Here is a 16,971-nt window from a genome sequence, read left to right as displayed (position 1 = left end):
TGCTATAAAACATATCCAGTAAAAAAATTAAAAATCAAATTTCGTAATAAATTTAGGCCAAAATGTATTCTGCTACATGTCTTTGCTAAAAAAAATCCCAATACGTGTAAATTAATTGGTTTATGTGAAAGTCATAGCATCTATAAATGGCGGTGGAATACTGGAATTTACATTTTTTTATATACTAGTAATGGCGGCGATCAGTGACTTATAGCCAGGGGCGGACTGACCATTTGGAAACTCGGGCTCTGCCCGAGGGCCCGGGGTCAGTAGGGGGCCCCATGAGATGCCCCTGGTACCTTTTTCATAGGCTTTTTTAAGTTTGGGCAAGGACACAGGGGCCCCATGATCCCCTATTGCCCAGGGGCTCCATGAGTTGTCAGTCCACCCCTACTTATAGCAGGACTGCAGTGGGCATTCTGACACTGGGTGGGAACTGGCTAACTGCCACTGACATCCCCAGCAGGGGCGGACTGACCATTTGGAAATTTGGGCACTGCCCGAGGGCCCGGGGTCAGTAGGGGGCCCCATGAGATGCCCCTGGTGCCTTTTTCATAGGCTTTTTTGAGTTTGGGCAAGGACACAGGGGCCCCATGATCCCCTATTGCCCGGGGGCCCCATGAGTTGTCAGTCCGCCCCTGATCCCCAGTGACACTAATACAGTGATCAGTGCTAATAAAAAAGCACTGACACTACTAATGACACTGGGCAGGAACAGGTAAGCTTTTGGGCGATCAAAGGGTTAACTGTGTGCTGTATGTGTTTTACTGTGTGTGCTGTTTTACTACAGAGACATGCTGCTTTGTATTTCTCTACTGCGCAGAGAAATACAAAGCAGCATGTCCTTGCTGCCAGCAGAGACCTGTGTTTACACACAGGTCTCTCCCCTGTCAGTTCTACATGGCGATCACCAGGTACCAGCGGGGAATCTCCAGCCGGGATCCCTAGCTGCCAGTGGCGGTGCGGGTAAGGCATGCGCGTGCCCCCTACCCCGGAAATGCAAATCACACATATATATATATATTTATATATTCGTGACTTTGTGCAACCCTGCCTCCCTGTAGCAGTAGTTCTACTATAGGGCGGTGAGCATGTAATTAAATTTGTATCGCACTAACTATTTTATAAGCCTGCTGGTTTATTGTGATCCTTTATTTAAAAAACTGACTTGGTAAAACAAAATTTATGATTGAAAATGTATACTGAAAACATATAGGAACACATAGAACACGCAGGTTATGCAATAGGTATTTTTACGGAGGTGCTTTTTAAAATAAATCTTTTATTATACTATGTGTTTTAAGGTAGAACTAGGGGAAAAACTTTTTTCCATTTTGGATAGACTAAGGGAGGGTTATAACCCCTGTTTTTTTTATTTTTTGTGCTGTATGTGTCCCATTGGGGAGATCCCCCTACTATTCCTTTCCCACAGCTAAAGCAGGATTAGAGAGGAAATCCCTCTAAAACAGCCTTTCTCAACCTTTTCAACACAGCGGAACCCTTGAAATAACTTTCTGGTCTCAGGGAACCCCTGCTAAAAATGACTACATCTACAACTCTTGGTACATTAGTGTTATGGTCAGTGGGGAGAATGCACCTTACACTTGTGGTCATTGGGAAGAATTCCCCCCTTACAGATAGCAAGAAAAGATCAATGGTGCCAGTGGGAACATATCTGAGAGGAGCCCTAATGTTCCATGGAACCCTGACTGAGAAACCCTGATCTAAAGTAATGGAATCCCTAATTGTCACCAGAGCTAGTGTTTACAATGGAGGATATACTCTCTCTTCCTGTTCTGGCAACAACCCAAAATTTGGGATTTCATTTTCAGTGATCACGGTCACCAGGAAAAGTATAGAGGGTGAATCTCCTAATGGGGGCTCTGACAGGTGTTGTAACCCCCCTCCTTATAATACAATGGGAAAAATTCTAGAAAGGTGATAAGCAGCATGAAACTACAGCCCCCTATCCTTCCTTGTAATGTATTTTCCCCTCTTTGGTGCTTCTTGTGAAGACAAAACTCCAGCCATTTTTTTTTCAATTTTGGATGGAGCCGTGAAAAGTTTTAACCTTTGCTAGGTTTCCAGAGAGACAAACAGAAGTAAGTGAAAGTCTACTGGAAACTAGGGGAATTTCACCTGATGCATTCATTACTAGAACAGGCATCCTCTTTAAAAGATATTCCCTTTACCTCTGTTCCAGCGGCAACCACTTTGCTATCCCGTTAAAGTGGTCACCATGAATAGTTAATGTAGATCTCCCCAACAGTGACACAGACAGCCATAAAAACCAGACAGAAGGTTCTCAACTATTTCTCCATTCAGAAGTAGAAGAAGACCTATTGAATAGCGTTCTGCTAGACTGGTAATAAAGTACACTGCTCAAGAACATTAAAGGAACACTTTTTAATCAGAGTATAGCATCAAGCCAATTAAACTCCTGGGATATTGATCTGGTCAGTTAAGTAGCAGAGGGGGTTGTTAATCAGTTTCAGCTGCTTTGTTGTTAATGAAATTAGCAACAGATGCACTAGATGGGCAACAATGAGATGACACCCAAAACAGGAATGGTTTTACAGGTGGAGGCCACTGTCGTTTTTTCCCTACTCATCTTTTCTGACTGTTTTTCACTAGTTTTGCATTTGGCTAGGGTCAGTGACAGTACTGGTAGCATGAGGCGATACCTCGACCCTACAGAGGTTGCACAGGCAGTCCAACTCCTCCAGGATGGCACATCAATACGTGCCATTGTCAGAAGGTTTCCTGTGTCTCCCAGCACAGTCTCAAGAGCATGGAGGAGATTCTGGGAGACAGGCAGTTACTCCAGGAGAGCTGGAGAGGGCTGTAGAAGGTCCTTAACCCCTCAGCAGGACTGATATCTGCTTCTTTGTGCAAGGAGAAACAGGATGAGCACTGCCAGAGCCCTACAAAATGACTTCCAGCAGACCACTGGTGTGAATGTCTCTGAGCAAACAATCAGAAACAGACTTCATGAGGATGGCCTGAGGGCCCAACGTCCTCTGGTAAGCCCTGTGCTTACTGCCCGGCACCATAGAGCTCGATTGGCATTTGCCATTGAACACCAAAACTTGCAGGTCCCCCACTGGTGCCCTGTGCTTTTCACAGATGAGAGCGGGTTTACCCTGAGCACATGTGACAGACGTGAAAGGGTCTAGAAAAGCCATGGAGAACGTTATGCTCCTTGTAACATCGTTCAGCATGACCGTTTTGGTGGTGGGTCAGTGAAGGTCTGGGGAGACATATCCATGGAGAGATGCACAGATCTCTACAGGCTAGACAAGGGCACCCTGACTGCCATTAGGTATCGGGATTAAATCCTTGAACCCATTGTCAGACCCTACACTGGTGCAGTGGGTCCTGGGTTCCTCCTGGTGCAAGACAATGCCCAGCCTCATGTGGCAAGAGTATGCAGGCAGTTCCTGGAGGATGAAGGAATTGATACCATTGAATGGCCCCCACACTTGTCTAACCTAAATCCAATAGAACACCTCTGGGATATCATGTTTCGGTCCATCTGAGGCTGCCAGGTTGCACCTCAGACTGCCCAGGAGCTCAGTGATGCCCTGTTATAGATCTGGGAGGAAATACCCCAGGACACCATCCGTCGTCTCATTAGGAGCATGCCACGACATTGTCAGGCATGCATACAAGCACATGGGGGGAAATACAAACTACTGAGTACCATTTGGAGTTGCTACAATGAAATTTCAGCAAAATGGACTAGCCTGCTGCATCATTTTTTCACTTTGATTTTCGGGATGTCTGACTTCAGTCCTCTGTAGGTTGATAATATTAATGCCCATCAAACGATGTGGCATCCTTATGTTCCTAAAATATTACCCAGTCCATATTAGTATAGATATCCAGCATGATATTTATTCTGATGTGTTTTCAAAGTGCTCCTTTAATTGTTTTGAGCAGTGTATATTACTAAATTACTGAAATTTGGTTTCTTCTTAAATTCTTCTTATATTGACACTTATAAGGTAAAGTGCTTCTTTTACATAGTGTCCCACCTTTACTAATGAGTTATGATGTGCTGTATCTCTATAAAGTTATACATGACCCTCTTGTTTTACAGCAATCTCTCCATACGACTTCTGAAAATACAGTATGGGGGAGATTTACTAAATTTGGAGCACTCAGAATCTGTCTCAGCTGTGCATGGTAGCCGATCAGCTTCTAACTTCAGCTTGTTCAATTAAGCTTTAACAATAAAGCCTGGAAGCTGATTGGTTTCTATGCAGAGCTGCAGATTTTGCATGCTCCGTTTTTAGTAAATTTCCCTCTATATGTCCACCAATATGCTGTGATGCACAGCTTCTTAGAAGTTTGAACTGGAAATTGCCATCTTTTGCTTTGTTTGACCATAGTCAATAGCTGCCACTTACGATCAGATGGTATAACCCCATTCCCTGCCTGATACAGTATGTAATCTACTAGTACTACAGATGTAGGTGGTCACTGTTGGACTTAGACTAGAAGGGGATTTGGAAACACATCCCCTGCTGCTTTTTTGACATTGCACTAAATGTGTGGTTAGCTTCTTGACACTTTCTGCATTTCTTGTTTTGGTTCCAAGAGTCGTGGATCTCTCCAAGAATGCTTGCAGTTTGTCATTTTAAAGTCTAGGGAGTGTTTTCTGTCTAGTAACAAAATGTCTTGTGGTGACTTATTTCACAATGTTCAGCCTGTCTTACCTAATTGAGTTACTGACCTTATAACTTCAATATTCAGCCATATAACCATTAAGAAAAGCGGAAGTCAAACCACAGTTATAGGAAATTGAAACTTTTAAACTATAAATAATGTATATAAATAATGTATGGATCATCACATCAGTAGATTAGGTTGATTGAGCAATGCTGACGTTAGAAGAGTAAAGCTGAAATCAGGAAAACTAAAAAGTTCTTCTTTACAATTCTTTGCACTGCAAAGGTCAACTGGATGGTTAATTCTAGAGGACTGGGTACAGCAGTTTTATTTACCCGATCCTCTGTTTCCGCAGGCCCTTCCATGCTGCTAGATCAGTTCCCACTGCCTCTTCCCCTGCACTCCAGCAGTCTAAGGTCCTCCATGGTCATCAAGAGCTGGGGAACCGCAAGGAATGAAACCTTGCATTGGACATGCGGTAACTGAGGAACAGTCCACTGCTGGAGCGGAGGGGAGTGGTGTTTGCTGGGGAAGCGTATGATCAGGTCAGTAAAACTGCTTTTTCTGTCCCCTAAATGAGCAGTTAACCCTTGTAGATATCTTGTGTAACAGTTGGGATTCCAAAACTCTAACATGATAATCATTCCCCCATAATAACTGTACTTTTATTTTCTCCATCAGCCCATTCCCCACAGCTAATATCTTTTGCATCTTTTGGCCCTCCCTCTTAGATTGTAAGCTCTTATGAGTAGGGCCCTCTAATTGCTACTGTATTGAATTGTATTGTAATTGTCCTGGCTGCCCTCAGGTTGTAAAGCTCTGCCTAACCTGTTGATACTAAATAAATCCTGAATAATAATAAAAATAATAATTCTAGCTGTTAATAAATGTATACTTCATCCTTTTTAAACATCCATTCTAACCCTACTTGATATCCAGGTCATAATCACCTTGAAGGTATCCTTAGGAACTGCTTTTTTTCCACTTATAGTTTTGGTTCATTTTTACAAGGAGAAATGTTTGCTGGATGAATGCCATTGATCATTAACCTCTGTAGAAAGTTCTTGGGATAATGTAATGAGGGGAAGTGAGGTATGACATACTGCAGTTAATACCACTGTTAAAGGAACTGAAGTTAATAATCTATTTTGTGTTTGCAGTTGAAACTGGAGGTCATCACAGCATTATAGACTAAAGAACTCGGTATGGATAGTCTTCCATATGATTTCAACCAATATTTGGATATTTCAAGATGGAATGAGCCCAGTAAGTCAAAGGGGAATGAAATGCCAAAGAATGACACAACTGTGAGATATGGGGACACATGTGACTCTGGCTTTCAAAGCCTAAACTTTGTTCCCTCCCGAGGAAAGGCTCATAACGGCAAAGCTGACTGGTCACCTGAAAAGTCCAGTTTACCTGATGTTGCGGACCAATCAGAGACGCAGATGAAAGTGGATTTCTTCCGAAAACTGGGTTACTCTTCAGAAGAAATTCATTCAGTCCTGCAGAATCTTGGTATTGAAGCAGATACAAACAGTGTGCTGGGAGAACTAGTGAAACATGGAGGAAACCCGGAACGGGAGACTGTGCCTGAGGAGACCCAAGATCCTACTTTAGTCTCTCGAGGAGGTTTGGGGACAAGGGCAACCACATCTTCTGAGGAGGGTGACAGTAACAACCTAAGGCCAATTGTCATTGATGGAAGCAATGTTGCTATGAGGTTTGTTGTGTATCTTCTTTGATTGGGGGGTCATGACAAAACAATAATTTCCAAGGAAGCTGTAGATAGCCTGTTTAGTAACCTTTTCTGAATGTTTGACATTTCTATTATCTGGCCTACTGCAGAACTGTGCTGAGATAGATATTACATGACTCATATATTTGCCTATGCAAATATGATACCATAATGCTGGGCAATACGGAAAAGCACTACAGGATTTCTCACAATAGGGAGTGTATGCATATATGTTTACATGAAACAGGACGTAGGTAAAACAGGTCATCAGCAATCATTTGAATCAAGCTTGTTAAACATAATAAAATGTAAAATACAATTTGTAAAATGTAGCAATCCACACAAAAATAATCTTTTATTGGTAATTCTGCTGTGAAAAAATCTGACTGGCTTGGTATAATTGGCTATACATTTGAATAATCTTTGTATATTCGGTTAATTTGACCTTTTTTTAGAACTGATTTATTTCCTGAAGCAGTATTAAAAACGTGTTGGTGGGGGTGAGCTTTCACCAAAACCTGCATATAAGTTGGCACATCCGTCTTTTGTGTCCTTCAAAAATGATGGGTCCAGGATCCTGTTAATATTTCACCCCCCAATACCACCATCTCCACTAATGTTTATTTTGGGCTCTGCAGCGATCCTCTTTCGCCAGTGGATGATACCCAGCTCTACAAAATACTGTACACCTACGTCATGCAGTGTACAGAAAGTACACATAGTCAACAGGAGCCAAGGCTAATCATTTTTGGCAAAACAGAATTTGCATGATTCTTTTGCTGGAAAAACTCTACCTCCTGGTGATTTTTTGATTGGGGAAGTTTAGTTCCACTTCCAGATTTTGCCAAGTTTACCATTCATGATGTCATGTTCCCTTTGATTTAGTCAAGCACAATATGAGTTCCTGACTGCAGCAAGTATGTTGCCAGTGAAATGTAAACCATCTGAACATCGGTGCCACCTGTCATCAGTGTCAGCACCTATTTTTTATTCCTGCAGGTTTCTTTTAATTCTTAGTTTTAGCATTACCTAATTTGGGAGTTTTGCACACATTCTAATCATCACTTAATACTGACTTTTTGGCCCAGTTAAGTAGGTCAGTAAGCCTGATGTGTTTCGTGTGACAATCAGTAAGCAGCACAATACAAGTTGGTAAAGCCTATGCAAAGTAATGACGCGTAGACTCTGTTGATTTGTGTAGTTTACAAGCAAGACTTGCTGCTGAATCATTTCCTGTTCTAGAATGGGTTTGCTAGCTGATTTTGAAACCTATTTCAGAGAAATTAACTCTACAAGATACAAACTCTTTGACCCATATTTAAATAGTAAAACAGTCGCACTTATGGCACTTTTTTTTTACCTTTTTTGCTTTTTGCTTTTCAGATGAGTTTTGTTTTAAAAAGTATATAAACGTTTAGGAGTGTACTGTATACATACCAAGAAAAGTAATAGGATTTTTTTTTGTTTAGATTTGGACTGTGAGGCGAAGGGTTAAAACCTCTACCAGGGTTTTACTGCTGATGTATGACCCTTGATGAGATTCTCCTTCACTTTATTTTTTGATGACAGCTGGCTAAAGCAGTTGGTACATATACCCAGTGAAGTGACTGTCCTCGGGTGATACATAGAGATGAAGTAAATCCTCCTACATTAGTTGTACCTGTCTATCTACAGCAGGGGCGGACTGTGCCCAAGTGCCCACGGTCAGTATTTGGCCCCATGAGATGCTCCTAGTACCTTTCATAGGCTTTTTTTGGGTGTAGTTTGAGTGTGGGAGAGGACACAGGGGCCCTATGATCCCCTGTTGCCTGGGGGCCCCATGAGTTGTCAGTCTGCCCCTGATCTGCAGTCTATCAGCCGTTTCAAGTGCTGGATTTATAAAGCTTGTCTCAGAGTTCAGAAAAAAGGGAGCAGAGAGCTGATTGGAGGGAAGAGATCGACCCCTCCCTCCACGCAGCTTACAGGTACATAGCAGAGTCTCAAACTATTGGAGGTCTCGCTCCTGTCAAAACTTGTCACAAGTGACTCATGCTGATAGCGGAGGAAATGAGTACACAGAAATGGCATTTAGTACTCTGGACTGAGACAATTACATACTATAGAGGGATGTGCTTTGCTCATATTTCATGTTTGAGGTTTACAACGACTTTAAAGTGTACAGTTTTCAGTTGAACAGTGGATGGGAAGTTTCCAAATATGGACACTTGCTCCACTGATAGCAGTCAATGGTGGGATTTCTTGTAAGTTTGAGATTTCCTCTTGGTTCTTGTCATTTCTATGGACAGAAGAGGAGGAGAATCTTCCCAGCAAGCACCCATTCAGCCATGTAAACCTGACATATTTAGAACATTTTCCTTTTCTATTTGAAAAACAGTTCTGGCTTAAAGTGTAATTAAACCAATCGTCGTGTGCTTTAACGTATGTGCTGTATAGAATAGCATTATAACTGTGGGCCATATATTGAAGCAATAAAATGGCTGCCGATATCTTTATCTTGATTTTCTGTAAGTTGGTCATGTGATCAATATACAGCTCCACTGCAGTCACTGTGTAGCATGTGGGTGGATCTCAGCATTTCACATGTCCTGCACACGTCACAGCAGTGTTTGTATACCTGGCTGTTGGCTGCCCAGAGCCGGTTGGTGCTCTGGCAGTCACCTGACAATTTGTAAAAAAAATCTAAATATTAAAACAGTAATGAAAAAGCTAATTGAAACCATGCCTGCTTTATTAAAATGATAGTCATTAAAAAAAAAAAAAAATCTTTATAATGTGGTCAGCCTCCCCACGTGACACACCTACAGGTTTGGGGGGCCAGGGAGTTCCCAGCTCAGGATTGAGAGCAGATTACTTATTCTTTTCTCCCCCTGTGGTTCAACTCACCTGACACGGGTGATTGTGTGACCATGAGTGAATGGAAACGGAAATCTACATGGATGTAGAATCATATAAAAAAAGAATTATATACATCGACAATGTTTATTTAAACACAATATTTATTATAATCATTTCAGTGCTTGGAGCAGTTTATTTTGACTGATAGCAAGGAGGAGTTTGTGCGCATTGACTTCTCCTGTCACACCCAGCATCTATGCACAGGAAAAATCAATGCATATAAACTTGCGATCAATCAACATAAACTCCCCCCTACCCCAATCATTAAAATGACTATAACAAATAATGTGTGTTTAAAATAAGCATTGTCAATGTAAGCAAGCATAGGCAATCATTCATTCCATGAACATTTTATATGATTTTACATCCATTTAGATGTGGTTTGTTTTCCCAGTTACTCATGGTCACGTGATCCCCCATGTCAAGTGGGCTGGACCACATGGGGAGAAAAAAAAGTAATCAATCTGGAGGTTTGGCCACCCTGTTTATACCTAACTGCTCTATGCAATACCATCGCCTGATCCCCCCCCCTCCTGGGGTCCCCCGTTGGTGCTCTAAGCTCCTCCTCTTTTCCGGTGCCACCATAGGAATCCACTTTCTTTGATGGCATACATGCAGGAGCACTCCAGAGCCCCACTCTGTGTGTCCATAGACACACACAGCGGCGCTCAGCCCCGCCCCCCACTCACTGCTCACCGCCTCATATGACATATAGGAGTGTCACATGGTGAAGAAATCAGGGGAGGAAATAGTGCCTGGTTTCATCTACACAGAAAATGGAGCATGCACAGACAGAGTGGCAATGCAGAAGACTGTGGATCAGGCTCTATAGCATTGCCACTCTCATCAGGGAAGTCTTAGGCACTGGCAAAATCAACAAGTGTTTACCACCTTATTTTTTCAGTACACACAGTCTCCTATAACATTTTTAGAGCTAATAAAGAAATTGATTTTGGAATCACTGACACTGAAGATTTTGTAAACCTTGTAATACCACTGCACAGAGCAGGTTTATACCCCCCTCCTCTGTGCAATGATATTTTACAGAGCAACCCCGAACCTACTCTTCTGGGGTCCCCGGCTGGCACTCTTCTTCATGTGCCATCATATAAATCCACTTTATGTGGCAGCATACGTGCGGGCTTGTTCCCAAACCCTGCTGTATATGTACATAGACACACAAACTGCAGCTGCCCTGCCCGCGCTCTCTGCAGTCAGGATTTGATTGACAGCAGCAGGAGTCAATGGCTCCTGCTTCTGCCTCTCTGTCCTGTGAGAGAGGGTAGAGAGCCACTGCAGATAGGCCCAGCACTGGATTGACACAGGACTCAGGTAATTATATAGGGGGTGAGAGGGTAATACAAATATTGGAACATTTTTTACATTAATGCAGGGAATGCATTAAAGTAAAAATGTTTCCTTTTAGAACCACTTTAAAGTTTACTTCTATGGTTTGTAGGTTTCTATATTTATTACTCTAGGGCAGTGCTGTCCAGACTACAGCCTATGGGCCGGATGCAGCCCTTTTCCTGATTTCATCCGGCCCTTGGGGCATTATTCCACTTCTGTCAGCAACAGTGGGGCATAGTTCCTGCCACTGATAACAACAATGAAGCATTGTCTCTCCCACTGACACCAATGATGAAGTACTATTCTTCCTACTGACATCATTGATGGGGCACTATTCCTGCCACTGCCACCAATGATGGGGCATTGTCTACTGACACCAGGACATTTTCTACTCCCGCTGGCCACAGTCCAAGCCCTCCCCCCAAAGTTTGAAGGACAGTAAATGGGCCCTTTGTTTAGAAAGTAGAGACCCCTATTCTAGGGTATTTGGAAAAAAAATTGATGTATAATACCATATTTGTTTAAAAGAAAAAATTGGGCCTTATTACCAGATAAGCTAATTTAGTAAAGAGCAGTTTTGCTCTTTCATTTGAAGTCATGTTAAGTGCATACAGATTCCTAAACTCATCCTTCTACAGTGTAGATTTGACAATTTGTCTGTGGAGTAATATATAAACTCGTTTTTTTTTTGGCTGTGCTTTTCCACTCTTTGGGGTTAAAGACATCTGACAATAGAACTAATAAGCATGCACGACGAAGAAAGCAGTTTCAGACACTGTGAGCACTTGTTTATTGTATCCAACCAAAGAAATATGTTCGAACAACGTGCAGAACAAGTACAAAGTTTAATCTGGTGTCAGGTGGACAGCAGGGAATTTCCACCTTTCTGTTTCCTGTTTGCTTAATCTGCTAGTACTACATTATTCTCTACTGATTCACATGCACAAAGTCCTACCTGCCTGAACAAGCTCCCTACCAACATTATGCAAATGCAGTTTATGTAAATATACCTATTCTTCCTCCTCCTGGGAATTTCTCGGCATTTGAAAAAACTCATACCCCCTTGTTAAATGCTCACGCCTTTCGGCCTTAGGCAAATTTTGCAGGTAGTTGCAAGGCTAGTGAGGATTTTTACATTTGAAAACTCTTTAAAAATAAAAAAAAAAACTAATATGAAATACTGTATGTGTGTGTGTATGTATGTATATGTGTATATATATATATATATATATATATATATATATATATATATATATATATATATATATATATATATATATATATATATATACCGGTATATGTAGGAAAGCGCCCCCCATGCTTTGGATTAGCTTTTTCTTTGTGTAATGTTGTTAAGTAGACAGATAAAGATAGTGTGATAAGTATTCATTCCAGTGTTTTTTTCTGACCATTCAGTCAAATAGTGACTTTGTTTTTCAAAGGGGAATACATTTGCAGAACTGACTGTTGTGATTGCAATTAGTGATATCACCTTAGGGGCCATCAGCCCGCTTATCTGTACCATGTAATTGTTCTCCATTCACTTCGTGAAATGTTACATTGAATGCAGGAAAGCATAGCACTCATTCCAAAATTTCTGAAAACTGTGCGGTATCAGTGATTGATGGCATAGGAGTGCAGGTACTATCAAGAATACCAACCGGTGAATGCCTGTTAGGAGTCCCACACTGCTTTTTACATTGGAATGTAAAACTTCAGCTTATCATATAGACATACTTCACAGATATTAGGGCCTGACTGAAAGTAATATTAAAGGTTCAGCTTTTTTTTTTTTTTCTTTAAATAACAAATATGTCATACTTGCCTGCTCTGTGTAATGGCTTTGCACAGAGCAGCCCCAATCCTCTACTTCTCGGGTCCCCCTTGGCCTCCAGTAGCAATCTGCTTGCTTTCTCCTTCCATAAGTCGTCTAGAGCCGTGGCTCGGCCCTACTTCCATTCTCTCCTCATTGGCTTAATGGCTGTGATTGTCTCAGCCAGTCAGGAGAGGGAGTCCCAGGACAGCCGAAGCTCCCATGCACATCGCTGGATCAAGAGGGGGATCAGGTGAGTATTAGGGGGGCTGTGGGAGGAGCAAAACACAGAAGGTTTTTTACCATAGAATGCATGAAGGTAAAAAAAACCTCAGCCTTAACAACCGCTTTTAATGAAGTTAAAGTGGTTCTAAAGGCTGAAGGTTTTTTACCTTCATGCATTCTATGGATGAAGGTACAAATACATTTAGCAGCCCCCCTAACACTTACCTGATCCCCCTCTCAATCCAGCAATGTCCACGAGAGCCTAGGTTCACTGGAGACTCTCACATCTGATTGGCTGAGGGACCTGAGAAGAGGAGGATCCAGGCTGCTCTCTGCAAAACCATTGCACAGAGCAGGTAAGTATAATATGTTTGTTATTTTAAAAGGAAAAAAACAAGACTTTAGTATCTACTTTTGAAGTAAACACACTTTGTCCATGAAGGTTCCCATTTTTCTAGGTCATGGTATACCTTGTAGTAGTTAGTCACGTTACACTGGACATGTTCTGTAATGCTGAAGATGTTTAGCAGCTTACCATATATATCCACACAGGTAGTACAGACACTTTAGCACATTAGCATTATGGAATATGTCAGTCTCACTAGGACAGAGATGGAAATTGGAAATACATGTGGTAGACATATGATATTGAAGGTTCCCACCCCTGATCAGAGATGGTTGTTCAAGTTTGATGTACTGTAGATGGCCTTTTTAAGGCCACTTGCAAACCAGATTTTCCCTATCCAAAATGTCCACCTTACTTTCCTCAAAAGAATGTTCCTTTTCCTAAGGTGTAGGAACAACCATCTCTGAATAGGAATGGGGGCCTTGACACCAGTTGCCTTAAGCTAACCATAGATGGAGTGATTTTCTTTCCTGTGACCACAGACGGTGGATGGGGAATTCCTCCTGTAGAGCCACTTGCATTAATTGCATGTAAAATCCAACAGGCTGGTTGTACCCAAGTTGATCGACCAATCAACTTGGGTGCATTCAGCCTGCCCCATACATGGTTCAAATCTCGGTCAGTCCCTGCTGAACTGGCCAATATTCGAATCGTCTATGGCCAGCTTTAGGCCAATTTCTAAAAGATAGTTTAACCGGTGGTGCCTATTACAATCTGATGCCATTCACTGATATGAAGATTGCCTGTTAACCCAACTTCAATCTCCTTACTGAGCTACAGTTTTTTTTGTTCTGTTTTTAAGGGGACTTTAGGATTTCTTGAAAGAAAGGTATACAAGGTACTTATGTGTGGTGGGAACTTTTTTTATTCTATAAAACACTGCTTCACACTTTGAAACATGCATGAACAGTTGATGCATGCAAGACTGTCATTTCAACATATGTAAACCAGGAAGTTCTAAAATCTAGTTGATTTGTACCTGAGACTATGCAGCTAAAACAACAGCCTTAATGACCATGAAAGCGAACCTTGTTCAACACAGAACCAGGAAATCATCTCCAAAAATATACTTGCAAAATAACAAGGTGAAGGTCGACCGTAATATGAGATGAGTGCTATTTTAATTCCTCTTAATTTCCCGTTCTGTAACCTATGATGAAACAGTTGTTTGTCACTCTTGACTTTAATAGCAAGGCATATTGAAATTCAGCTAGAGGAGCCAATAAAGTTAACACTTTACTTGGACAATCTGATTACAAATTCCTTTCAAAGATGCAATTGTTTCTATAATCTTTTTTTTTTTACTATAAAAAAATGTAATTTGAGACTGTAATAGAACCTGCATTTCCAGTTAATCATTGGATGTATGACAAAAACTACATGGCACTTGGGCAAAATCTTAAAAGGTCAGTACAGCTTTTTTACTGTCAGACCCAGGGGTGGACTGACAACTCATGGGGCCCCCGGGCAATAGGGGATCATGGGGCCCCTGTGTCCTTGCCTACACTCAAAGCACACCCAAAAAAGCCTATAAAAAGGTACTGGGGGCATTTCATGGGGCCCCCTACTGACCCTGGGCCCTCAGGCAGTGCCCGAGTTCTCGAATGGTCAGTCCACCCCTGGTCAGACCAGTAAAAAAAAAAAGCATGTGAAGTAAAGAGCATTTGGTAAAAGGAGCACACAGCTGGTAAACAGAAGGGGAAGGAGGCAGTTATGTTTTAGCCCTACTCTGTGGTCAAACGACTTCAAGTGGAAGTTCAGCCAAAACCTTGGGAGAAAATGGCAGTTATAATTGTTTGAACAATCTCTATTGCACATCCTTTTCTATGAGCAATTCACAGTTTTTGATTCATCTGAATATTTTTATGTCAAACTGCCTGATCTGTGAACAGTCCCACAGTTGAGAAATTCAGTGGTAAACCTGGACAGGGATCTGTTTTCTTTTGCCAGTTGAACAAAATCTGCAGTAATTTATTTGCTTGAATCAAATTAGACCAGGATTAACATTTAGGCAGTTAGGTTATGCTAAATGTCTTCTAAAATCTATGGTTAACCTTGACCAGACTTGCTGATTGTGTGAAAGAAATCCATCAAAGATTCAAAATAGCTTGTTAAAGTGGAGGTCCAGGCAAAACCTTGATAATGTTAAACCTACTCCCAGTCCAATTCTAAACCTAATCTATCTAACCCTGTAGAGAAAAGATTGCTATACCTACCTATTCTGAAGCCGCTGCAGGCTGAGCTGTCACTGGCGGCCTCTGTATAGGACAGAGGTGGCCGACAACGGATGCCCAGTAGTAAGTCTATGGGTGATGCCATCTCCTATTCATTTCCCAGCCGTTGTTGGCTTTCTCTCTCTACACAAAAGCCACCGCTGGAGACCAGACCAGAGGTCTTCAGAGCCAGGGGCGGACTGACAACTCATGGGGGATCATGGGGCCTCTGTGTCCTTGCCCAAACTCAAAAAAGCTTATGAAAAAGGTACCAGGGGCATCTCATGGGGCCCCCTACTGACCCCGAGTTTCCAAATGGTCAGTCCGCACCTGTTCAGAGCAACACGTTGTGGCTTCGGATGTCTGCAGGTGCAGGAACATATGCAATTTAAAAGCATTCCTACACCTACATTAGTGTGAACCTAGCCTAAAAGATAAACAAAGGCTTTATTTTAATACTGTTTATTTTGAAGCAGAAAATTATTTATGCCCCTGGCAAGTTAAGTTTTGTCTACCTACAAAATCTAGTTGTAAAGTTGTGAAGCTCTCCAGGTTATCTCCTCTGCCCACTGCTCATAAGACCTTACTGACCCTTTTAAAAAAAACAGGAAAACAGAAAGTAAAAAGGAAGAAATTTCAACAATTTTGCTATGGGGGAAATTGTTTAATTAATTGGCTGCTGGGCAGGAATGTAGAGCAGGAACCTGTGGCTGGAATTTAGTATCTGGTTCAAGAAGTATAATACCAATTATGTTTTAAAGTGGTTGTAAACGGTAAAGGTTTTTTTTACCTTTGTGCATCCTATGCATGAAGGTTAAAAACCTTCAGTGTGCAGCAGCCCCCCCCAAACTTCATCCAGTGCTGTGCACTGGAGCCTCGGCTCTCCCGGGTCTCTCTCTCCTCATTTGCTGGGACACCGTAGCGGGAGCCATTGGCTCCCGCTGCTGTCAATCATAGCCAGTGAGGAGGGAGTGGAGGACGGGATTGAACCATGCTCTGTGTGCCCCATAAACACACAGAGCTGGCTCGTGAGCGAGCACTTGGCAGGGTGGTGAGGGTTACAAGCTCCGGCAGGGGACCCTAAAAGAGGAGGATGCTCTGTGCAAAACCATTGTACAGAGAAGGTAAGTATGATGCGTTTGTTATTTTAAAGAAAAAAAATAACCTTTAGAACCACTTTAACTTCTACCTGCATGCTTACAATATACAGTATAACAATCTGTCCTTCTACCTCCTACTCTATATTTTTTTAGTTGATCTCTGAAAACTTGTCTCTGCGGGAAGGCTACCCCATCTCCACCTAAAAAACTGAACTTTTAATGTTTCTATCAGTTCATCCCTTTCACAGTTATTATCTTTTTGAACCACTTGCCCCTCACTATTAGATTCTCAGCTCTCACGTGCAGGGTCCTTTTGACCCTCTTGTATTGAATTGTAAAGACTGTAAAGCCCTGCACAAACTGTTGGTGCTATATAAATCCTGTATAATAATATTCATTCTGTGTAGCTTTTCTATTTCTGCTTGGATTTTAGCTTTAAAGTGATTGTAAATCTTCACATATAACCAGTAAAGTGACTGGCCTCAGGTGATACACAGAGATGAGACAAATCATCCTGCACAAGTTGTACCTGTATATATGCAGCCTTCTCCTCTCTA

General features: G+C 41.8%; 1 protein-coding gene across 2 annotated transcripts in view; it reads left to right on the top strand.

The window, feature by feature from the left end:
• ZC3H12A (zinc finger CCCH-type containing 12A) overlaps positions 1-16,971 on the top strand; it is a 38,851-nt gene that overhangs the window by 12,734 nt on the left and 9,146 nt on the right. For both annotated transcript variants that reach the window (XM_089688808.1, XM_089688807.1), the window contains exon 2: positions 5,835-6,397. In XM_089688808.1, coding sequence (XP_089544934.1) covers positions 5,880-6,397 — 518 coding nt within the window. In that variant the 5' untranslated portion in view covers positions 5,835-5,879. The remainder of the gene's footprint in view (positions 1-5,834; positions 6,398-16,971) is intronic.

The sequence above is a fragment of the Staurois parvus genome, unplaced genomic scaffold, assembly GCF_062004578.1.
Source record: "Staurois parvus isolate SC_StPar_1 unplaced genomic scaffold, SC_StPar_1.0 ptg000454l, whole genome shotgun sequence".
NCBI lineage: Eukaryota > Metazoa > Chordata > Amphibia > Anura > Ranidae > Staurois > Staurois parvus.
Note: the sequence above shows the minus strand (reverse complement) of the source record. Positions and strands in the feature narration are given on the sequence as shown.